The sequence below is a fragment of the Bicyclus anynana genome, chromosome 7 (assembly GCF_947172395.1).
Source record: "Bicyclus anynana chromosome 7, ilBicAnyn1.1, whole genome shotgun sequence".
NCBI lineage: Eukaryota > Metazoa > Arthropoda > Insecta > Lepidoptera > Nymphalidae > Bicyclus > Bicyclus anynana.
The window spans coordinates 4,816,689-4,842,678 of NC_069089.1; the positions used below are offsets into that span (position 1 = coordinate 4,816,689).

At 38.8% G+C, this 25,990-nt stretch overlaps 1 protein-coding gene across 1 annotated transcript in view; it reads right to left on the reverse strand.

Annotated features, from left to right (window-relative positions):
- LOC112048843 (protein qui-1) overlaps positions 1 to 25,990 on the reverse strand; it is a 149,873-nt gene that overhangs the window by 22,839 nt on the left and 101,044 nt on the right. The window contains exons 16-18 of the mRNA XM_024086525.2: positions 9,517 to 9,640; positions 7,430 to 7,541; positions 6,028 to 6,306 (exon numbers count right to left, since the gene is read on the reverse strand). Of these exons, the coding sequence (XP_023942293.2) occupies positions 6,028 to 6,306; positions 7,430 to 7,541; positions 9,517 to 9,640 (515 nt within the window). The remainder of the gene's footprint in view (positions 1 to 6,027; positions 6,307 to 7,429; positions 7,542 to 9,516; positions 9,641 to 25,990) is intronic.

Below are 25,990 nucleotides of genomic sequence, written 5' to 3' on the forward strand. Positions count from 1 at the left end.
AATGTTGTTTGTCCAGCAGAAATGAACTTTGTAGTACTTCTGTGAAAAGCTATGGCACACACAGCTTTGCATACCTATACGGAAAACTGGATTTGGAATTTTCGCAATTAAATGAATATATTTTGACTTCAGCATTATATTCATAGGCCCAAAAACACAAATATTAAATTAATTTTCACTTCAAAGTTAGTGAATTGATCTGGTCTCTCCCCCCCATATCAGACGAGATTTGAAGCTTACATTCACCATGCTATTTTAATACAGGTTTGTGGGCATAGGGTAATAGTAATTGTAATAAAAAAACATTACAAGTATAAAGTGGTCTCCACTCTACTGATCATTATAAAAATGTTTTTTTTTTCAATTCTTCACAAGTTAGCCCTCGACTAATATCTCACCTGATGGTAAGTGATGATGTAATCTAAGATGGAAGCGAGCAAACTTGTTAGGAGGAGGATGAAAATCCACACTCCTTTCGGTTTCTACACGAAATCGTACCGGAACGCTAAATCGCTTGGCGGTACGTCTTTGTCGGTAGGGTGGCAACTAGCCACGGCCAAAGCCTCCCACCAGCCATGTTTTGTTTTGTTATTATAAAATTTATTGACAACGTAATTACTTCGTACCTAACTCTTTCTTTTCGCCCTACAAATTTCCCTTTGTTATTTATTACAAATACTTTATGATGGTAAAAGTTTTTACGCCAGCACAGTTAAAGATGATATATCTGATGAACCCTTTGTGATTTACCGATTTTACGTGCTTGTTTCGTAATAAACTTTGTACTAACAACATTGAAACTTGTGTATTTTTGCAGTATTTAGCAGTTCGCCAAGTTGCCTACTCTTTTCTTAGCATCATTAATATTGTAAGCTTCCTTTTTTCTTATGAAATGAAAAGTAAATTCAAATTGTAAAAATTCATTTAAATACATTTTACATAAAAATCTTACTGCTATTGAAATTTCAAATGTTAAACGTCCAACTATATTTCATTATTTCTTTAATTATAAAGTATCTAGATATGATAACATTATAAAGGAAGGTTTTTCCTTCTCTTATAATTTGTACTCTACGATTTAGGTCTAATTTAGCCCTAAAACTTTAGTAGATAGAATTGGAAAGGTGATAATTGCTTCTATTAAATTATAAAGATTTTGGGTCTAAACCCTTGTTAGAAGAGCGACATTATTTGGAAACCATTTACAGCAAAAACATTTGAAATATATTCCCAGAGGAAAAGTGGACAACCCCATTTGTAACCTAAATTCTAGAAGAAAAATTATTTAAAAAAGCTTGTATGTATATTATACCTACATTTCATTAATAATTCATGTAACTATTTTATATAATTCTATTTCCCTATCTATAATATTATTTATTCAGACTCACACAGTGGGCGATGGAAAGAGCTATGTTAGAAGTATCTCTGCGTGATCGAATCAGAAATGAGGAGATCCGCAGAAGAACCAAAGTCACAGACATAGCTCAACGAGTTGCGAAGCTGAAGTGGCAATGGGCGGGGCACATAGTTCGAAGAGCCGATGGACGTTGGGGTCCCAAAGTGCTGGAATGGCGACTCCGCACTAGTAAGCGCAGTGTTGGCCGACCCCCCACCAGGTGGACTGAGGCTCAGTATCGTGATGTTTGGAAGTCCCTACAAAAGGCCTATGTCCTGCAGTGGACGTCCATCGGCTGATATGATGATGATGATGATGAATATTATTTATATCAATTAATATAAACATTTTTGATAGTGTTCTGTATTATATTTTATTAAAATTGTTCAAAATTTAAAAAAAAGGACTCATAAATAGATCAGAGAAAAACATTTATGTCGTGTCAATTATTTGCACTTCAAACTTTTCGTTACTCTAATAACTAATACGTTAGTTTAGTATTGTTCAGAAATGAGATACAGGGTTAAAGCTACAAATACTCGTAGTCTTGGTTTGTAATTTAAAGCGTAGGAGTAACATATTACTGTACTCAAGTAGGTACAGAAGATGAATCTCAATAAGAAACTATACCTAAACAAACAACCGATCAATAATAAAGTTGGACTGAGGCGAACAATCTGCGATACATATTTAACTTATTACTAATTGAAACAGTTCAAGGGTACGTCGATTTATTCATTTTCTTTACATGGTTGTTTGACACTAGTTGGTGCCCTTGGCTTTGTCTGCGTAGGTAGGAGAATCGCACATTACCCAAAGTCACCGGCAATATAATAGCAAGTGAATCACAAAGTCGAGGTGGCATGAACGGGGCACATAGTTCGAAGAGCTGCTGGATATAGAGGCACCAAGGTGCTGGAATGCCAACCTCGCACTAGAAAGCGCAGTGAAGCCGCTGGATGCTAGCTGGAGACAGTGGTGATTGGAAGTCCATCAAAGAGCTCTTTGTCCAGCAGTGAACGCCCCTAAAATCGATTGGGCGGTTTAGGCGTGAAAACGTAACAGATGAACCAACAAAGTAGGGATTTGAAATACTTATATAGAAGACTAGTAGACGCCGCGCAGTTTCACCCGCATTGTTTCCGTTCCCGTAAGAATAGGGGGATAATATATAGCCTATAGTCTTCCTTGATAAATGGGCTATCTGACACTGAAAGACTTTTTCAAATCGGACAAGTAGTTCCTGAGATTAGCGCGTTCAAACAAACAAACTTTTCAGCTTTATAGTTAGTATAGATTTACGAGTAAAGAGTAGATCAATTAAAAAGTTGCAGTCAGTCCAGTAATTTCAGAACTTAATACAAGCAAACAATAAAATCTATCATCTTTATAATATTATTACCTATAGATAGAGAATAAGTAGGTATCTTTAACGTTTAGCAATGGAAAGCTTCCACACAAATTTCATAAAATATGTGAATTTAAATTCTTCTTTTTCCATTGAAGCCAATTCCTCGTTCATCTTTAAATCAACATTCCGAGAATTCAAGTCAATTAGAATCGTTCCGTAATTGGATCATGTTTTTTCAAGTAATTGAAGGACATTAAATTAAATGTAGTAAGTAGCTTACCGTAGGAACGTGAAAGAAGTTATTTGAAAGACTATTCTTTAATCTACCTGTAATTAATTGGCGACTTTCGTCATTAAGCGTTAAATTAATTTAAATTAATTTAATTAAATTAAAAGAACCACAACTATTTTCTTTTCATCTCTATTTTATATTAAAATGCCAACCAGACCAAATACATTTAGGTATGCCGAGAATTTAATTTGGTAGTTTCTCAATCATGCATTACGTACCTATATACGTATAAATTAAATTTTATACATGAATATTTATTTAATTTTGATATATTTATCACAATAGGGATGATGACAGTTTTTTAAATTGTATATAAATTAAGAGTATGCTAATAGTAAAGCAATTTTGTAAAAGTAACAGGGTGTCTGCGATCATTACTTTCGGAGCTACAGGGATTTAAAGGGTCAGATTTGCGGCGCTGCCGCGGATCCCTGAAATACGCCCCACACAAAATGGTACGAACTTATGACGTCGTAGGCAATTAATGATCGTTAGATTTGTATGGGCGTTTAAACAAAATTACTAATATCTTTGTTATTTCTGCGTTTACGTTTATAGTTCAAAAATGTCACATTTAATGTAAGGAAGCTAAAACTGTATGAATTTTCATCTAATTACGATAAAAGATTTTTAATAGATTTTGAAATTTTATAATCTTATTTATTTTGCAAATATCCAGTCAATCTTTGGTTTTTATGTATCAATGAGATAACATTGACCTTATTTACCCGAATGTATCATAAAAATCAATATAGGTATTCAAACCTAGTTACCATCCCCATTATAAGTTTTTTTAATTGGCCACTGAATTTTTGAAGCGTTTTGCAATATACGCCGTAATCACTTGGGTACAAAATAATGACGACAACAAAGACCAAACCAACAATCAACTTAGTTCAGTTTGGAGTTGAGTTGCGCCAGTTCGAGTAGGTATAATGTTCGCATTACAAAGTTTTTAGAACGAAAGCCTGCGATAGCGAGACGTACCTCATTTTAGAATGGAAAGTTTGTCAGCCTATGCTTCTACAGACTGACTTCGTTGATGACACTCCTATGGTATGCGGGCGACGGGGGTAAACTGCGCGAGTGTGAAATCGTGCGTGTGGGGAAGTGAGGTGCATCAGTCGTGGGTTTTTCATTCACCCCTACACGTCCCCTAGCCCGCACGGGCCGTGGTGGCTTTGGAAGGTAGCAGGTTTCAAGAATACAGACCTACAATTGTCCAAGCATAAAGCTTATTTTTCTTGGCATAATATGAAAATTCATATTCCCAGTCGCCAGTCGATGAGCTTCGCGGCAACCCTTCGAAAAACACCGTTAAAGAATTTTAAAGAAAACTTTAAAGGTAGACAGGGATTGCCACAAGGCTAACGGTCTGGCGACGTGAGACATGTTTCCTTTTTAAAATACCCTGTAAAATACCAAAAATTACGCTTTATGCTTAGTTAATTGAGAATCACAAAACTCACAACTTGGTACCTTCCAAATGCACAACGGTTCAAATTCAATAACTAGCTACTGTACTTACCTATTTTATTAGGATAGACTGACAAACTTTCAGCCTTTTTAAAATGAGGTTTGTCTGGCAGCTCTTGGTCCAAAACATTCAGAAACAGTTACTTCGTCAAATAATGATTGTGCAACAATCTTCAAAGCGAAAATTAGGCAAAAGTTGATGAAAACGCTCATAATATAAAAGCACCCGTTCGAGTTTTTGGATCGAACGTTTTTAAGGGTTCAGTTACCTACGTCAAAGCGAAGACAGAAATAATTTTGATATTTCCATTTTTGCGACATTGTATTGTTGTTTCTAGAATGTTTACGTAAATTGATGTATACGATTGAAATGATAGCGAGTATTTGATCCTTAGTTGCTTACACATGGTTACTGATGCTGTGGTTTTCAATATAGAGTAAATGTGGTTTCTGGGTTCGATTCGGCCAGCATCCGACGGCTTCCTGGCTCCCGCTGGATGTCGTCGGTCCACCTAGTGGACGAACACTGTGCTTTTTAGTGTGGGTAGGCCATTAGTGCATCTTCCATTAGCTCTTCGAACTATAACGTCCCGCCTATTGCATACCATATAGCAATGGGCGAGACGTATAGCTGACTTGTAGTTGACGATGGCTTTTGGTCCTCTGCGGATCTCCTCATTTAAATATTCTCTTATTCATTTTACGCCAGAATCAAATTTGCGCGTTATTGCCATGTTGCTGAAGTCTTCGCCTTATTACGAATCAACAGTAATTTATTCTCCCAAACCGTAAGTAAGTCTTGAAACAATACGGCATTCCTCAATTACCGCCAATGACTGTGAGAACAATTTCTGGAATTCTCATTTGCCCTCATTATACCCTCATTTGCCTTGTTTGAGACATTTGTGATTGTAATGTGGCTCTTGGATTATTACCGCACGTTCCTAATTTGGTGTTAGACTGATTTCTCAATTATATGATTTATTAGAATGCTTTACAAAAGCATTATATTTTTCAACAATGCCACGAAAAGCGTAGTTTTTTTGGGTTGGAGGCTTTGCAGAACTGGGTTTGCAGAACAAGTTGTCAAAGTTTAAAATAAATAGAGGAACGGTTTAAGAACAAACATATTAAATTTCTTTACATCCTCTTTAGTCCGTTGATTAAAATATGCGTAGAACTCAAACAATCAAGAAGTTATTTCTGAAGAATGTGAATTAGTAGTTCTGGGCCGGTCTATATGGCGTTTACTTAAATTAAAAAATATTAGCTAGAAGGAAGGACACTTTATGTACTTCGGAGAGTACCTACATTAAACCGCCATTAATATACTTAGAACTTATCACAGAATCAAATATTATCACCGGCTCACCAATCCGCTTTGGGTCTTTCCTTCAAATTTCCTCTCCTATACAGAACTTGGTTGACGATGATGAACAGAAATTAGTTCGATTGCAAGATAAATAAACAGTATATTATAGGAAATTTAATAACACTAAAGAATCTCACCTTAGCCTTATGCCTCTTCAGTACATGTAAATGCGTGCCAGTAATGAAAGTACGTATGTGCAGTTCGTTTTCCCCTTGAAGCGTGACCAGGAATACATTGTCCTCGGTGACTTCCATAGCGTGGATCGGAACGCCGGTCGACACCGTGCTGAGCAGTGTGAAGCTGTCGACATTCCACGTGCAAACGGTGCCATCTTGGGAACACGTCACCAATATGTCGCCATCTTGGATCACTTTTATCGTCGTGACAGGACCACGGTGATGGTCGAGCTTTGTTACCTAAGAAAAGAGATGTTTCAGCAAATATTAAATCCGAGTCGCGTCCGTGGTAGCTTACACGGTGGCGATCAACAGCCTCATTATGTAACTCGGTGTACCATTCAAGTAATCAATCACTAGATCGTTTTTTATCGTATTTTTGTTTTTGCATTAATGTAACATTATGTTTTCAACGAAATAACACAATTATCGTCATTTTACTCAAAGTAACGTTAGTATAGTGATGGTGCTAGCAGGTAACTTTATTTTAACGAAAAACTGGTATGGTGGTAGATAATCGTTGAAACAAAAACAAATACCGCTTAATGTAAAATTGTGCAGTTAAGGTTATTTCGTTGAAATAACTGTGTTAGATGATCACAAAAACAAAAATACGATAAAAAAAGGATGTGACTCATTATTACAATGGTACATCAAGATACATACCTAATAAGCCCGCAGATGTAATGTATAAAATCAGAGGACGCGTCGATTTGAACATTTTGCTGCAAGTTCGCATATTACACTGATCAACGCCGTGCCGTCGATGTGAACTGGACGCGTTCGTTGGTTTGGCCTTGGCCAAAGCTCCAGCAGACATACAATTATTGTGAGTTGGCTGGATATCGAACAACTAAATTCAGAGCTTTTATAATTTTACTGGACAACGATTAATTTGTGCGTAATTGATAGTGAATCTTGATTCTGATACGGTTGGTGTTTATTTGATTATTTTGTTGGAGATATGCGGGCTTGCATATACACATATAAGTGATACCTATTGGTATATTCTACGGACGGCCAACCTATATCTGTATATCTGCGAGAGTTCTTGTTGGTATTGGCAATTGATTGCTCAGTGAATGAAAATAGTGTATATACAAATTGCAAGGGTGTATATGGCTTCCTTTTAATAACTCAGTTTCACTAAAATGAAAAAAAAATGGTTTAAAAAATCCATTAGTCAAAGTTGGAAGGATGTGGAAATTGGACCAGCTTGCCTATTCACTAATTTGGTCTTTATTTTATTAAAATAAACAAATTAATTGAGAAATGTCATCTGTCTACTGTATGATATCCACGAAGGGTTATCAGTAGGCAACGGATGTACGTTTAATAGGTACTTTAATAGTTATATACTTACCAATGCACCATCAACTAGTGACGTAACAATAACCGCAGAGTCCTCTCCTCCACTGATGACCAACGACCGATTCACAATTGCTGCCACACACAGTACTGGTGCTATGTGCTCTCTAAATAAAACAACAAATAAAAAAATTATAAACCGGATAAGTGCGACTCAGACTTTCAGACGCTTAAAGGAATTTGTAGAAAAGATTTTATTTTTTTGTTCTTAGTGTGTCTAGCATAGTGACCCTATGCACCACAGTATGGGCAATTTTGTTCCCTTAATTCAGTTATTTTCATTTTAACACATAATTACTAAACCTCTATTCGTGAAGATTAGTTCATTGGACCAATGGAGTGGTTCATCGGGACCAGTCTGGAAGTAGAATTCTTTCAAACAAAAAAATATTTGTCAAAATTGGTCAATAAATGACGTAAATATGGGGTACCAAACAAAAAAAAATATGCGCGAATTGAGAACCTCTTCCTTTTTTTTAATAAAAAAGACAAAAAATCACGTTTGTTGCATAGGAGCCCTCTTTCTGTTTCATTCTGTTTTTAGTAGGTATTTGTTGTTGTAGAGGTAACAGAAATACATCTTCTGTGAAAACTCTCTAACTATCATGGTTCATGAGATACCTACAGCTAGATATAGACGGACGGACGGATAGCGAAGTCTTAGTAAAGGGTCCAAGGGTAAATATGCATTTTATCCAGGCGTAGCTACCGCCGTATCAGCCGTATCAATGATACGGCGCCCCATAGGTAAGTGTGAAAGCAAAAATTTGTAAAATGAAGTTAATCCACGATCTCTTTTTTTTTCCTGGGTAAGCGTGCGCCTAATAGTTGTAAACATCCTACATAGGTTAAGTCACAGTCATATTTATTTTAAGCGAGCATTTTTACTTCTTTTTTAGAAATCTTTACCCTTCATTTGGGCCCTCCAACTAATTTTGATACAGGGCCCCTCGAAAGCACGCTACGCTACTGGTTATATCCTTTGGGCTTTAGGAACCTCAAAAACTCTTCTGATAGTTTTAAATAATTTACATTATAATTAAATTCCATTCTAATTAGCAACTTACAAAAACATTCCCGAATACAAAATAATTATTTAACTTCATCGTTGAAAACACTAACGTATTCATTTAGGTGTTTGAACAGCAAGTCAAATACGGATTACATTTCAAAGGAAATTTCATAAGTTAACACACAAAACCATTAAATTGTGGAGTTTACGCTATTGTGTTTCCCTTTTAGGAGAAGTTCTATTTATTTTACATCTATCCATTATTCGCTGTGTCACAAAGTATTCCGCTAACCAAGAGCGTTTCATAAAATTATTTTAATTTTATTTGTTTGTGTCTGCAGTTTTACATTTTAAACTATATGTAATATATAAGTATTAGCGTTTTATGTATCACGCATTATGGTAAACAGTCATGCAGTTGTAGTAGAAGACGCTTGTCTAGAAGTTATATTCGCTCATCTGCTACCAACAATGAAATTAGAAATGAAGGTAGAAAACTTATACTCACACTCATTTCATAACTTTTTATTTTAAATTATGTATGGTTTGTTTATAAAACGTTATCTAAAATATATTAACCATATCTAATTGTTCTAAGCTTATTAATCAAATTCATTTCATTATTTAAGAACAAGTTAATTATAGTTGTTATTTGGTGTGGAATGACTAGTGATTCATACCCTCATTTTTAGTTTGTCTGTTGGTAAACAGTACTCATTTTCGCGCAATTTCGCGAATCTGTGAGGCTTCCGTCGAGTGTCCACACGCGCTAAGGTCACGCGTGATTAAAATGACAATTTCAATAAAGTTTTGTATGGGAGCTATTTAAATAAACTTATTGGTTGGAATCATTATTAAATAAGCTAACTTTAAGTAATAAAAGACTTATTCTAGCTTTTACTATGCAAGCTTTAAAATCATTTAGGTAATAGCTAAGTATTCACTGTTACAGATAATGTAATAACCATGGTCTTGAATATATTAACAGTTGATTATCCCGAAAAAAATACACAAATAATAATGCTCTTTAAACATTTACACCATTAAAACTTGTCACAGAGGCTACTTACAGAATTTTCGTCTTGACAGCCAAGGTGTGTAGGTCCCATACAATGACACTGGTGTCCTCAGAGCCAGTTAAGAGATACTGAGATTCTCTGGTGACGCACATACACAGTATCCGCCCAGAGTGACCTAAAAGGAAATGATAGTTATAAAAATTCAATTATTTAATCTTGGAAGAAATCTTGCTTCCAATTTTCAAGTAAAAAGACAAAGGGCTATTTTTTCGTGTACTCTTAATTGAAAATTACTCATTATATTTTAAATATCAAAGTAATGCGGGCTACAGACATGCGCAGTCTTAACTGTACAGTTTTATCCAATCAAAATTTCATTACAAAAACTGTACAGTTCTCAGTTTTGCCTCACACGGACGATTTAACTGAACAGTTCCGTTCAATTAAAACTGCAGGTCTGTAGTCCGCATTATATTGCTGAGTGATATAATGGAAATCAACAATTAATAGGTTATTGTAGATATTGGAACGAGACAGATTACACACATCTTCATCTTGAGTTCCACTATTAATATCCGTGATCGATAGTAACTACAATATGAGAAATTTTGGGAGAAATCTAGACGAATGGCGTTAATACAGAGTTTTTATGCGATCGTAAATAGTTTACAACTTGTGGCTCTGAGGTTTAGGTACGAAGTAAGTCCAGCTGAACAAACTTTATTGTGCAAACTTTCGTCGCGAATGACGTATGTGCTCCAAAATGCGTAATACTGGGGATTTATTTCTTCATTTTATACGTGTCGACATTTGGAAAGCTAATTTTGGGATCAAATGGAATCTTTGACCGTTTATATTGTAGCCTCTATGAGTTTCATAGGTTGATCCTAAAAGGCAAGATATCCGGAAAACGTGGTCCAGGAAGACAGCGGAGAAATTGGATAGATAATGTCAAAGAGTTAAGTGGACAACACACAGCTTGAAAATTTTGTAAATGACCGTAAGAGTTTTTTACACATTACCGCCAGACTTCAATTTGAAGAAGGCCAATGATGATGCTGATGATATTGTCTCGAAAACGTTGTGGGATTATTTGGATACAATTTGCGTTGGATACAATTATATTAAAAAAGGAGTCTTTTTGCTAATTTAGAAGACCTAAAGATGTTACACTCTGTGTAATGTAGGTAAGTACATACTCGTATTGTATTCCAAGATGATCAAGGCGAGACGCAAACAGCATCATCAAATATTAATGAAGATAGTTCTGAAATCGATATTCATTCAATTATAAATGTAAGCCGTACCGCTTAGATACCATATAATTATATACCTAATACAGCGCTATGCACTATATGTACGAGTATACACTTAAAAGAGCATTGCATGCACTACAGGATTTTATAATCCGTATTGGTGAAGTATTTTTGTGTCTTGTTTTATTTGCTTGAGCTTTGTTTTCGATTGTTGAAGTCATTTTAAAATGTTGTCTATCATCATTATCAGCCGATGGACGTCCACTACTGGACATAAACCTCTTGCAAATGTTCTCTACGTTAGTCTGTTACTCGAGCCTTCATATGCCGAATGGATGACACCTTAATCATCAAAATCGGGTGCATAGCTTAGGTGCTGCGAATAACGGAAACGCTACGAAAGAACGTAGTCGTAAACACAAACATTCATACATTTTGCTAAAATCATTAGAAGCTCTTCCTTTTGGCTTTGCCGTAGTCGGTAAAACGTCTCAGCTTTCAGTTTTGATACAGTAGAAAAGGAAATACATGTTTCATTAACCGATCCATAAGTTGAGAGTTCCTCATGCGTTTTAGTCACAGCTAACAAAGAGGTATAAAAATGAAGCTTTTGAAGTATAATACAAGTCAAATCAAAACCATTTTTGAAATGTTAAGTTTGACTTTGTAGAGACTGGTTTGGAAAGCAGGATCTGCTATGAAAGGCCAGAAATATACTGTTTCTCTTTTAAAATCGTTATACTCAACAAGAAAATGTTTTATTCAATGCTTTAGTAAACGTCGTAGAGTTGAGTTTCGTAAAAATGAATTATGCCTGTGCCGTAGCTACGTCGTTTAATGAAGATTGAGAACTTAATAGCGTTATGAGAAGTGAGGGGTCGTTGCAAAGGGATTAAGTAACTTAGTATTGCGTAAAGTTGCCTACAACTTCTAATATTATATTCCTTGTCACTGTATATGTTACCGGCAATGTGTATAATCCTACATTCTATACAATGCCTAAGCAATGTATAGAATATTGTTTATGCGATGACAACACAGCAGCAAGGGCTCTTGCTGTCTCATCCCACGTTCCTTTAATTAGCCCGCCTAAATCTCTCATCCGCATTATTCGGCAAGTTTGTTTGCGTTTCACAAAACACGTTTAGCCCGGATTACGTTTGTCCCTTTCTTGTTAATATACTGTACTAAGGAAACAGAATAATTGTACATTATGTTATAAAGTGGGTCCTGTCGTCAGGGGTTGTCTGTTAGATATTGCTTTTAGCAATAAGGTCGTCTGTGCATGCTAATTTTTAGTATCTAGTAATTTTTAGTTTTCAGTAATTATTATTTTTTAATTTTCAATTTGATTTATATTGTGTGCAATAAAGTATTCTCTTACTTCTTCTAAAGTGGGTAAACAGGGTTATACTTACGAATACATTCTCCCTCTAACTCAACTAAGTGGATGTTATTTGTTAATTATTACTATTTATAAACGAAAAACATAAAAAAACCTAAAAAGATTAAGTATTTTAAAATTATACGTTTGTTGTTTCACTTAGACGAGACAAAAAGTCTTTTACGAAATCTCTTTATGTTCTAAAATGGTTATAGAAAAACGATATCAGCGTAAAATTACAATTTCGACCCGCCCTAAAGCGATTAATGTTATTGGATTCTTCGGTGTAGCCAGGGCGAAACTCACGGGTTTCCAATTATTTTCAATAGGTAAATAAAGATGTGTTTCCACCAGTTCCACCTACACGTAACATACGAGTCTTCAGTCTTCGATCGATTAATTTTTTTAGAAAATTGTAAGTGTTATTCATATTAATTTCAGTTTGGATCGTGCCGCGTTGCAAAAACCAACTCATGACTAAGGGCTTCATCTGGGTTCGAAAATAGACGGGCATACACCGACGTTGTAGCGTGAGTTTTAGCCATGTTTTACAATTAATATAATTTAACTTTTTTTAGCCTTTGATTGTGTTAAAATAAACATTTTTACATGAAAAGTCTTTGCATTACACACTGCTGTTTGAATGTTACACAGGTGACACATAATGCGGGCGACACTATACTCGTATATACCTTTAGTTTTAACTGTACAGTGTGCCTAGTGGGAGTTTTCAATATTTTCATCCTGTTACTATCACGTTGACGTTTACGCAAATTTATATGGAATTGCCACTAGATGGCGCTGTTTCAATTCTTTAGAAATTGGCGTTTACGTTACGTGACAGTAACAGTATCAAACTGCCACTACGCCCTCTGTTTTCAGATTTCCCTACACACGGACGTTTTAACGTTAATGTAAACGTTTTCGCAGTTAAATTGAAGGTGACCCATATTAGTGATTATTGAATGTCGAGAACATAAATAAATCTACATTTTATTAATAAAATCGCATCAAATACCTTGCCCATACCTTGTGATAGCCCAGTAGATACGATATAGCCCAGTGGATATGACCTCTGCCTCCGATTTCGGAGGGTGTGGGTTCGAATCCGGTCCGGGGCATGCACCTCCAACTTTTCACTTGTGTGCATTTTAAGAAATTAAATCACGCGTACCTCAAACGGTGAAGGAAAACATCGTGAGGAAACCTGCACACCAGAGAATTTTTTAATTCTCTGCGTGTGTGAAGTCTGCCAAGTTGTCTGTCCGCATTGGGCCAGCGTGGTGGACTATTGGCCTAACCCCTCTCAAAATGAGAGGAGACTCGAGTTCAGCAGTGAGCCGTATATGGGTTGATAACGACGAAGACGACCTTGCCGGCAAATGGTAGGTATTCAAACAAAAACTACGTACATGTAGTACGAGATCCGGCATTAAAAATTTATACCCTCATCTTTATCTATACTAATATTATATTTCTCAGCTTCACTCGACCCGATTTTATATTAACATATTGTAGTATACTCCTATGCTACAGCCAATGACACAGTTTTTTAAAGTTAATAGGAATTTTTCAAAATATCACCATGGTAACCCAAACACCACCCCCGCGCGGCCATAGGTCGCCATCTTCATTCTGTGTTTCTGTGTTCAAAGCCTAGACACGCTAATTCAAATAAAAATAATTTTAATCGTGGAAATCTTAGAATTTATAAAATTTAAATAAAATTATTTAGTTAGTCATGCCAAAAGGCAAACGTAAACGTGAAAGTAATGAAAAATATGCAGATATTAGGAAAAAATTACGGAAAATCGAGGCAAGACTCGATAGGCCAACGCGGCGTCGAACCGTATCTTCAGGGGCGATAATGTTAGAAGAAAAACATCATTATTCAGGGAGTAAGTCGTCAGGTCAGTTCAACATCTAATATACCCACATTTTCTTGTAAGAAAACGATTTGCTATCATAATTTAATTTCATACGTAATATGATGACATTTAGTGATGCGGGACGCCAACTGGGCTATCCCTGTCGCAAAACCTTTTTTCACTTAGCCCAACTGGGGCTAGGTCCATTCTCAAAGATCATATTAATTTATGATTCTTGTTACATTTTTATAATGTAAATTAGTGATGCGGGACGCCAACTGGGATATCCCTGTCGCAAAACCTTTTTTCACTTAGGCCAACTGGGGTTAAGTCCATTCTCAAAGATCATATTTATGATTCTTGTTACATTTTTACAATGTAAATTAGTGATGCGGGACGCCAACTGGGCTATCCCTGTCGCAAAACCTTTTTTCACTTAGCCCAACTGGGGTTAAGTCCATTCTCAAAGATCATATTTATGATTCTTGTTACATTTTTACAATGTAAATTAGTGATGCGGGACGCCAACTGGGCTATCCCTGTCGCAAAACCTTTTTTCACTTAGCCCAACTGGGGCTAGGTCCATTCTCAAAGATCATATTTATGATTATTGTTACATTTTTACAATGTAAATTAGTGATGCGGGACGCCAACTGGGCTATCCCTGTCGCAAAATCTTTTTTCACTTAGCCCAACTGGGGCTAAGTCCATTCTCAAAGATCATATTTATGATTATTGTTACATTTTTACAATGTAAATTAGTGATGCGGGACGCCAACTGGGCTATCCCTGTCGCAAAATCTTTTTTCACTTAGCCCAACTGGGGCTAGGTCCATTCTCAAAGATCATATTTATGATTATTGTTACATTTTTACAATGTAAATTAGTGATGCGGGACGCCAACTGGGCTATCCCTGTCGCAAAATCTTTTTTCACTTAGCCCAACTGGGGCTAGGTCCATTCTCAAAGATCATATTTATGATTCTTGTTACATTTTTACAATGTAAATTAGTGATGCGGGACGCCAACTGGGCTATCCCTGTCGCAAAACCTTTTTTTCACTTAGCCCAACTGGGGCTAAGTCCATTCTCAAAGATCATATTTACGATTCTTGTTACATTTTTATAATGTAAATTAGTGCGGGACGCCATCTGGGCTAAAAAATGCTGGTCACGTAAAAAACACTTATTAGGCATTCTTATACTTCTTGTTACCACAAAAAAAAAAAAAAACTGATAATGGTATGGCATTGATAAACATTTCGGTTTTAATCGCTTATATGGCTTCACTCCTTGACCAGCCTGACGAATATAAATCAAACCCTAGCATGCAGAATATGCCTGTGGCTTCTACCACAAATCTTTCAGCGATCCCTATTTGACCACCTCGAACAGTACGCCGAGCCCAAGCTCAGCGGGTAATCAATCTTGCGCCCGGAGCCCGACACCAGCCACTGCGATCGTGCTAGTCTCAAGTGATGCACCGGCATAGTCCCAGGAGCCAGAGATCGATGAAGAGATGCTCGCTCTATTGGGTGATTGTATTGTAGACAACAAATTTGGGAAGGCTATCCATAAAGACCTAAAGACCATCATGATGGCTTGAAATACTTAGTAAGGGGCTACAAAAGGAGGTTAAAGATAAGATACTCCAAGAATATTGAATACCCGAAAATTGCGATTTGTTGGTCGCGCCCGTCTTTAACCCTGAGGTTAAGGCAGGCAATGGTCAAGAGGGATTCATCACTAATGACTAAACAGAAACGCCGTTGCGGCTATTAATTAAGCTATTGAATTATCACTAGCTAAGGAAAATCACACAAAAATATTGAAGATGTTTGTTTTTCAGATTTCTTAAGAAGTAATAATAATCCTAATAATAATCGATTAATCTCGAAAACCCTGCCTTGGAAAACGGGGCTGAAGTCTGAAACAGAGAAGCCTCGCCGCAGCCAGGGTCATCGTGTAGCGCTGAACAGCTCTCAACAGCGGGGGATATCCGACCAGCCAGCACCGAGAACTTACAAGTACCCGAGACAGTACCTCTAAAATTATTTAGTTAGATTGCAGCGCTATATTAAATGTTGGAGTGATATTACAGATGATCCCATCATTTCATCGTGGTTACATGGATATGAAATTCCTTTTACTTCATTTCCAATTCGTATTCGGAATAATACTTCAGACTTTGTTAATCAATCTAATGTCTGTTAGATATAATTGCTATATCTATATCTATATAAATCTGTCAATCTAATGTCTGTTATATATTAATGCAAAATCTAGATGCACGCACACATTAATGGCGAATTTATTTTAAACATATTTTTAGTTCCGAAACCAAATGGCGATAAAAGATTACTTTTGCATAAATAGATTTGTAATCACATTTTTAAAATGGAGGATTATAGAAATATCTCCAAGCATTATTACACACAACTATTATATGACAAAAATTGATATATGAAGCATGCCTATTTTTTTTTCTAAATTATTAGAAAGACTTGGGACTTACAACTCACAACTTGTAATTTTTTAGGTTTTATGTTCGATGCGATAGAAATAACTATAAAGTTACCTATTGAAAAAAAAAAAAAAAAGAGATTAAAGAATCATTAATAAAATACATTAATCAGAATAAGTGTAAATACTATCAATCTTGAAATGAAAGTAGCTTGCTTTGGTCTGAAAGTTTGTGCTAAAAAGCTTAAATAGTAACGAAGTATTACTGCGAATTGATATTGTTCCTGCTATATCATACATCTGAATGAAATTGCTAGAGAGATGGCAAGATGGCAGTAGTGTGAAACAAGAAATATAACAGTGATTGTCTCGTATACTATAATAGTTTCCCTTGTATGATAAAGATAATCTTGAAGCCTATTCTATAAGGCATAGGGACATAGGAACTTTGTGAATATGTTTCTTATGTTTCTTTTAAAAATAGTTTATATTTTCGGTAAATCAGAGATAGACCTCTTTACTTGATGTAATGTATGTGCCACTTCTCGTTACATTTCTCGAAAAACGTTCTCAATGCATGGGCTGTCAATGCCTTTACTGTTTCATGGTTTCATTTATCATTTTATGCATTCCCTCCGTTCTCCTTTATTTTGAAAGTGTTACAAAAAATAATATGCGATAAAGCAGAAGGCAAAGTATTTGTGCCCTATTGGCCAACTCAAGCGTGGTAACCTATCCTTAAAAAAAAAAAAAAATACAGTAAAAGATCCTATTTATTTTGGTCCACGTATTAGTTTATTTGAAATTTCTTCTAGGGTTATTCTGGTTGCCGTGACATATTCTGGCAAGCTTTATTAAACAAATCAATGTTACCTAATTCAGTCGAGATTATGTGAGCTTCTTTAACTATTAACACGTATCAACGATGGGTGTTTTAAGGAATGGCTGGATTATTGTAAAAAAAAAAAAAACAAATTAATTATTTAGATCCTTCTATTCCATTAACATTTCCGAATTGTACCAAATATGGCACAGTTAATAGTTACAAATCAGCTTTATTGTTGTTCATAGGTTTTCAATCTGTTAATGACAGAATGAAACGGTTTATAAAAGGTGTTTTCAGATTAAGACCACAAAGGTCCTAGGTATAATCTGACGTCTGTCTGTCTGTCTGTCTGTCTGTCTGTCTGTCTGTCTGTCTGTCTGTCTGTCTGTCTGTCTGTCTGTCTGTCTGTCTGTCTGTCTGTCTGTCTGTCTGTCTGTCTGTCTGTCTGTCTGTCTGTCTGTCTGTCTGTCTGTCTGTCTGTCTGTCTGTCTGTCTGTCTGTCTGTCTGTCTGTCTGTCTGTCTGTCTGTCTGTCTGTCTGTCTGTCTGTCTGTCTGTCTGTCTGTCTGTCTGTCTGTCTGTCTGTCTGTCTGTCTGTCTGTCTGTCTGTCTGTCTGTCTGTCTGTCTGTCTGTCTGTCTGTCTGTCTGTCTGTCTGTCTGTCTGTCTGTCTGTCTGTCTGTCTGTCTGTCTGTCTGTCTGTCTGTCTGTCTGTCTGTCTGTCTGTCTGTCTGTCTGTCTGTCTGTCTGTCTGTCTGTCTGTCTGTCTGTCTGTCTGTCTGTCTGTCTGTCTGTCTGTCTGTCTGTCTGTCTGTCTGTCTGTCTGTCTGTCTGTCTGTCTGTCTGTCTGTCTGTCTGTCTGTCTGTCTGTCTGTCTGTCTGTCTGTCTGTCTGTCTGTCTGTCTGTCTGTCTGTCTGTCTGTCTGTCTGTCTGTCTGTCTGTCTGTCTGTCTGTCTGTCTGTCTGTCTGTCTGTCTGTCTGTCTGTCTGTCTGTCTGTCTGTCTGTCTGTCTGTCTGTCTGTCTGTCTGTCTGTCTGTCTGTCTGTCTGTCTGTCTGTCTGTCTGTCTGTCTGTCTGTCTGTCTGTCTGTCTGTCTGTCTGTCTGTCTGTCTGTCTGTCTGTCTGTCTGTCTGTCTGTCTGTCTGTCTGTCTGTCTGTCTGTCTGTCTGTCTGTCTGTCTGTCTGTCTGTCTGTCTGTCTGTCTGTCTGTCTGTCTGTCTGTCTGTCTGTCTGTCTGTCTGTCTGTCTGTCTGTCTGTCTGTCTGTCTGTCTGTCTGTCTGTCTGTCTGTCTGTCTGTCTGTCTGTCTGTCTGTCTGTCTGTCTGTCTGTCTGTCTGTCTGTCTGTCTGTCTGTCTGTCTGTCTGTCTGTCTGTCTGTCTGTCTGTCTGTCTGTCTGTCTGTCTGTCTGTCTGTCTGTCTGTCTGTCTGTCTGTCTGTCTGTCTGTCTGTCTGTCTGTCTGTCTGTCTGTCTGTCTGTCTGTCTGTCTGTCTGTCTGTCTGTCTGTCTGTCTGTCTGTCTGTCTGTCTGTCTGTCTGTCTGTCTGTCTGTCTGTCTGTCTGTCTGTCTGTCTGTCTGTCTGTCTGTCTGTCTGTCTGTCTGTCTGTCTGTCTGTCTGTCTGTCTGTCTGTCTGTCTGTCTGTCTGTCTGTCTGTCTGTCTGTCTGTCTGTCTGTCTGTCTGTCTGTCTGTCTGTCTGTCTGTCTGTCTGTCTGTCTGTCTGTCTGTCTGTCTGTCTGTCTGTCTGTCTGTCTGTCTGTCTGTCTGTCTGTCTGTCTGTCTGTCTGTCTGTCTGTCTGTCTGTCTGTCTGTCTGTCTGTCTGTCTGTCTGTCTGTCTGTCTGTCTGTCTGTCTGTCTGTCTGTCTGTCTGTCTGTCTGTCTGTCTGTCTGTCTGTCTGTCTGTCTGTCTGTCTGTCTGTCTGTCTGTCTGTCTGTCTGTCTGTCTGTCTGTCTGTCTGTCTGTCTGTCTGTCTGTCTGTCTGTCTGTCTGTCTGTCTGTCTGTCTGTCTGTCTGTCTGTCTGTCTGTCTGTCTGTCTGTCTGTCTGTCTGTCTGTCTGTCTGTCTGTCTGTCTGTCTGTCTGTCTGTCTGTCTGTCTGTCTGTCTGTCTGTCTGTCTGTCTGTCTGTCTGTCTGTCTGTCTGTCTGTCTGTCTGTCTGTCTGTCTGTCTGTCTGTCTGTCTGTCTGTCTGTCTGTCTGTCTGTCTGTCTGTCTGTCTGTCTGTCTGTCTGTCTGTCTGTCTGTCTGTCTGTCTGTCTGTCTGTCTGTCTGTCTGTCTGTCTGTCTGTCTGTCTGTCTGTCTGTCTGTCTGTCTGTCTGTCTGTCTGTCTGTCTGTCTGTCTGTCTGTCTGTCTGTCTGTCTGTCTGTCTGTCTGTCTGTCTGTCTGTCTGTCTGTCTGTCTGTCTGTCTGTCTGTCTGTCTGTCTGTCTGTCTGTCTGTCTGTCTGTCTGTCTGTCTGTCTGTCTGTCTGTCTGTCTGTCTGTCTGTCTGTCTGTCTGTCTGTCTGTCTGTCTGTCTGTCTGTCTGTCTGTCTGTCTGTCTGTCTGTCTGTCTGTCTGTCTGTCTGTCTGTCTGTCTGTCTGTCTGTCTGTCTGTCTGTCTGTCTGTCTGTCTGTCTGTCTGTCTGTCTGTCTGTCTGTCTGTCTGTCTGTCTGTCTGTCTGTCTGTCTGTCTGTCTGTCTGTCTGTCTGTCTGTCTGTCTGTCTGTCTGTCTGTCTGTCTGTCTGTCTGTCTGTCTGTCTGTCTGTCTGTCTGTCTGTCTGTCTGTCTGTCTGTCTGTCTGTCTGTCTGTCTGTCTGTCTGTCTGTCTGTCTGTCTGTCTGTCTGTCTGTCTGTCTGTCTGTCTGTCTGTCTGTCTGTCTGTCTGTCTGTCTGTCTGTCTGTCTGTCTGTCTGTCTGTCTGTCTGTCTGTCTGTCTGTCTGTCTGTCTGTCTGTCTGTCTGTCTGTCTGTCTGTCTGTCTGTCTGTCTGTCTGTCTGTCTGTCTGTCTGTCTGTCTGTCTGTCTGTCTGTCTGTCTGTCTGTCTGTCTGTCTGTCTGTCTGTCTGTCTGTCTGTCTGTCTGTCTGTCTGTCTGTCTGTCTGTCTGTCTGTCTGTCTGTCTGTCTGTCTGTCTGTCTGTCTGTCTGTCTGTCTGTCTGTCTGTCTGTCTGTCTGTCTGTCTGTCTGTCTGTCTGTCTGTCTGTCTGTCTGTCTGTCTGTCTGTCTGTCTGTCTGTCTGTCTGTCTGTCTGTCTGTCTGTCTGTCTGTCTGTCTGTCTGTCTGTCTGTCTGTCTGTCTGTCTGTCTGTCTGTCTGTCTGTCTGTCTGTCTGTCTGTCTGTCTGTCTGTCTGTCTGTCTGTCTGTCTGTCTGTCTGTCTGTCTGTCTGTCTGTCTGTCTGTCTGTCTGTCTGTCTGTCTGTCTGTCTGTCTGTCTGTCTGTCTGTCTGTCTGTCTGTCTGTCTGTCTGTCTGTCTGTCTGTCTGTCTGTCTGTCTGTCTGTCTGTCTGTCTGTCTGTCTGTCTGTCTGTCTGTCTGTCTGTCTGTCTGTCTGTCTGTCTGTCTGTCTGTCTGTCTGTCTGTCTGTCTGTCTGTCTGTCTGTCTGTCTGTCTGTCTGTCTGTCTGTCTGTCTGTCTGTCTGTCTGTCTGTCTGTCTGTCTGTCTGTCTGTCTGTCTGTCTGTCTGTCTGTCTGTCTGTCTGTCTGTCTGTCTGTCTGTCTGTCTGTCTGTCTGTCTGTCTGTCTGTCTGTCTGTCTGTCTGTCTGTCTGTCTGTCTGTCTGTCTGTCTGTCTGTCTGTCTGTCTGTCTGTCTGTCTGTCTGTCTGTCTGTCTGTCTGTCTGTCTGTCTGTCTGTCTGTCTGTCTGTCTGTCTGTCTGTCTGTCTGTCTGTCTGTCTGTCTGTCTGTCTGTCTGTCTGTCTGTCTGTCTGTCTGTCTGTCTGTCTGTCTGTCTGTCTGTCTGTCTGTCTGTCTGTCTGTCTGTCTGTCTGTCTGTCTGTCTGTCTGTCTGTCTGTCTGTCTGTCTGTCTGTCTGTCTGTCTGTCTGTCTGTCTGTCTGTCTGTCTGTCTGTCTGTCTGTCTGTCTGTCTGTCTGTCTGTCTGTCTGTCTGTCTGTCTGTCTGTCTGTCTGTCTGTCTGTCTGTCTGTCTGTCTGTCTGTCTGTCTGTCTGTCTGTCTGTCTGTCTGTCTGTCTGTCTGTCTGTCTGTCTGTCTGTCTGTCTGTCTGTCTGTCTGTCTGTCTGTCTGTCTGTCTGTCTGTCTGTCTGTCTGTCTGTCTGTCTGTCTGTCTGTCTGTCTGTCTGTCTGTCTGTCTGTCTGTCTGTCTGTCTGTCTGTCTGTCTGTCTGTCTGTCTGTCTGTCTGTCTGTCTGTCTGTCTGTCTGTCTGTCTGTCTGTCTGTCTGTCTGTCTGTCTGTCTGTCTGTCTGTCTGTCTGTCTGTCTGTCTGTCTGTCTGTCTGTCTGTCTGTCTGTCTGTCTGTCTGTCTGTCTGTCTGTCTGTCTGTCTGTCTGTCTGTCTGTCTGTCTGTCTGTCTGTCTGTCTGTCTGTCTGTCTGTCTGTCTGTCTGTCTGTCTGTCTGTCTGTCTGTCTGTCTGTCTGTCTGTCTGTCTGTCTGTCTGTCTGTCTGTCTGTCTGTCTGTCTGTCTGTCTGTCTGTCTGTCTGTCTGTCTGTCTGTCTGTCTGTCTGTCTGTCTGTCAGTGTTAGGTAGCTCATTTACCGAGGAAGGCTATAAGCTTTATATTATTATATTCCTACGGGAATGGGAACCACGCGGGTGAAACCGCGCGGCTTCAGCTAGTTTCAGATAAGAAGTAAATGATAGAAAATATTTAGATTGACGTATTGCAAATAGTATGAATTGTAACATTACGAGTAACATAAACGTTTCACACTATTATGTAAGAGTATCGGCCATTTTTTTAATTTGTGCACCCACACCTAAAAAAAAACATTTAAGGCCTGAGTAGGTGGAATAGCACCTTAAAGCTTTAGCTCGTTACTCGCACCTGTATGTATATGTAACGTAAATTGAAAATCATAGAATTGATACTTTTTCGATGACGATATCAACGAACGAGGATATTTTTAATTTTCATAATCTACAATCGAATTGATACATATAATGGTCATTATCGTCTATTTAGCTGTGCACAATGAAGATTAGTCAAACCATCTCGACAGAAGAGTCAATGAAAACATAAAACAACCACATTTCAGAAGTCCTCAAAACAGCTGCGATTTGATGATTTTTTTTAATGATGTTTTTTGTTTTATTTGAAATCAGAAACCTTTCGGTGCGATGATTTATTTTGTTTAAACAATATCTATGCCATGTATGTAATAAATAATTAAAAATACTAGCGACTTTAAAAACAAACGTATGAAACTAATAAGCGAAAAAAATACATTTTAATTTTTTCTATCTACTGATCACTTTGAAGGCGGTTACAATGGTATACAATTAATGGGAAAATCAATCGTCCTTTGTTATCCTACAATTAGGGTTCTAAATGCTTTATTTTCTTTTAAATTTAAGATCACCCTCAAAATATACTCTTTCGGTTTCGGTTTAGACTACCGTTTCGTCTAGTAATGTAAAGTATAAGTTTTGTCTTAATAATTTACACAAATCCCTAGTACATTTTACTACTATTAGGACTATATTAAGACAACACCAACACAGCTAATGTAATTTTGGAAAATAAGCTACTGCTTATTCATAAACGTTTTGTAATAACGGCTTTAGTCTTATACTTATCATAAAAGTCAATTTTCTACAGACAGTGAGGCGTTTTGCTCACGACTGGCTTATCTTTGCACGATATTAAATCAAGTTGATTAAAGTTAAGCTTGTTTTGTATAAGTAAGGTTGAAATGAAATATGAATGTAAAGGTGAATTTAGAACTTAGATTATCATTTCACCTCTCCCATACCAACATCTGTTATATAAACATCTGTTTATATATCTGTTAAGGGATTCTATTGAAGCCGTGATAGCCCAGTGGATATGACCTCTGCCTCCGATTCCGGAGAGTGTGAGTTTGAATCCGGTCCGGGCATGCACCTCCAACTTTTCAGTTGTGTGCATTTTAAGAAATTATATATCATTTGTTGCAAACTGTGAAGGAAAACATCGTAAGGAAACCTGCATACCTGAGAATTTTCTCAATGCTCTGCGTGTGTGAAGTCTGCCAATCCGCATTGGGCCAGCGTGGTGGACTATTGGCCTAACCCCTCTCGTTCTGAGAGGAAACTCGAACTCAGCAGTGAGTCGAATATGGGTTGATAATATTTGGTGCAAATTTTTTAGGGCAAGGCACATAGGTATTTAACAACTTCATGGCAATCGATTGGGGAAAAAAGGAAAAATAAAACTATATTTATTATCCAATAATAATAAATGCAGATTAAAAAGTGTGTCGAATAATCTCTGTAACTGAATACTACGATGCTATACGGCAATATAATCTGTGACATGTTCTTACTTAGTAACCTCGTACCTACGTGCAAATTGCGTAATTAAGACTGTTCAACAGTCTGAACTTTATAACATTGCAAGTGTTTTAATTAAATTAAAATTATATGGTACAGTGGCGTGTCACTTTCAAGGGAATTAAAAACACACTTAAACCTATAAATTGGTATGTTCCAATATCTTCTAACCTAACAGTCCTCTTTTAAATATAGAAAAGGAGATCTGAAGCCATCAAGGCTTAGGTAGAAAGATTTATTTATTTAGACCGTGACGATCATTCAGCGAATGATGTACTTACCCAGAACCCAACTAGATAGGGACCTCATGATGTCATTTACCTACTGTGTAATATACACCAGTAAGCACCGGATATCATTTTGTAGAATCTCAATTTCGTATATGTAATATACATATATATACCTGCAGATATCCACTAAAGTTACGGAACAAAACAGATTATTTAAAATGCTCCATCATGAAAAATCTTAAAAAGAGATAAATTCATGAAAATAAGACGATCGAAAAAAGTATTTCTCGTAAACAAATTAATTGTTTGTCAGGATCACTTTTCTCGAGACATTTGCAAAAAAGTGTTTACCGAGTTGACGGTTGACATAAATAAGCCTTCTCGAGAGGCGGTGCCAACTAGCTGATCTCAATCATATAATTGCTTTCAGAGTCTCTTGTAAAGGAGAGATTCTGTCTTACTCTCAGATTACTTTCTCTCTAAGGTCATGAATCGCCACAGCTAAGCTACGACTTACCTGTCTATTCTAGACTAATATTGAAGAAATATTTGATTGTATGTTTGTTTGTTTGAAATTTCTGAACCGATTTGAAACTCTCTTTCATCTTTCACTGTTGGGAAGCTTTATTTTTTTTTAGATGGAAGCGGGCTAACTTGTAAGGAGGAGGATGAAAATCCACACCCCTTTCGGTTTCTACACGACATCGTACCGGAACGCTAAATTGCTTGACGGTACGTCTTTGCCGGTAGGGTGGTAACTAGCCACGGCCGAAGCCTCCCACCAGCCAGACCTGGACCAATTAAGAAAATCTCAATCTGCCCAGCCGGGGATCGATCCCAAGACCTCCGTTTTGTAAATCCACCGCGCATACCACTGAGGCCGTCAAATGCTACACTATCCCTGAGTGCTGTAGGCTATATTTCATCCTCGTATTTCTAAGGGAACGGGAATCACGCGGGTGAAACCGCGCAGCGTCTCCATCATCATCATCATCATATCAGCCGATGGACGTCCACTGCAGGACATAGGCCTTTTGTAGGGACTTCCAAACATCACGATACTGAGCCGCCTGCATCCAGCGAATCCCTGCGACTCGCTTGATGTCGTCAGTCCACCTGGTGGGGGGTCGGCCAACACTGCGCTTACTAGTGCGGGGTCGCCATTCCAGCACTTTGGGACCCCAACGTCCATCGGCTCTTCGAACTATGTGCCCCGCCCATTGCCACTTCAGCTTCGCAACTCGTTGAGCTATGTCGGTGACTTTGGTTCTTCTGCGGATCTCCTCATTTCTGATTCGATCACGCAGAGATACTCCTAACATAGCTCGTTCCATCGCCCTCTGTGTGACTCTAAGCCTTCTTATGAGGCCCATAGTTAGCGACCAAGTCTCGGAACCATAGGTCATCACTGGCAACACGCACTGTTCGAAGACTTTTGTCTTCAGGCACTGAGGAATTTCGGACGAAAAGATGTCGCGAAGCTTCCCGAATGCAGCCCAGCCGAGTTGGATTCGACGGTTCACCTCTTTCTCGAAATTGGACCTACCTAACTGGATCATATGTCCTAGGTATATGTATTCGTCTACAATTTCGAGTGCAGCGTTCTCAACTATAACTGGGTGGAGCGATACATGAGCATTACACATTATTTTTGTTTTGCCCATGTTCATTTTCAGGCCCACCTGTTGAGAAACGCTGCTGAGGTCATTGAGCATGGTACTAAGGTCATCCAGAGTCTGTGCCATGATGACTACATCATCCGCGAACCGCAGTTGAGTGATGTACTCGCCATTGATGTTGATGCCAAGTCCGCTCCAGTCCAGAAGCTTAAAGACGTCTTCCAGTGCGGCGGTAAATAGCTTCGGAGAGATCACATCTCCCTGACGCACTCCTCGCTGCAACTGGATTGGCCTCGTAGTCTGATCCTGAATACGGACTGACATAGTGGCGTTTTCGTACAAGCACTTCAACGCTTGGATATACCTGTAATCAATTCGGCATCTCTGCAATGACCTTAGCACAGCCCAGGTTT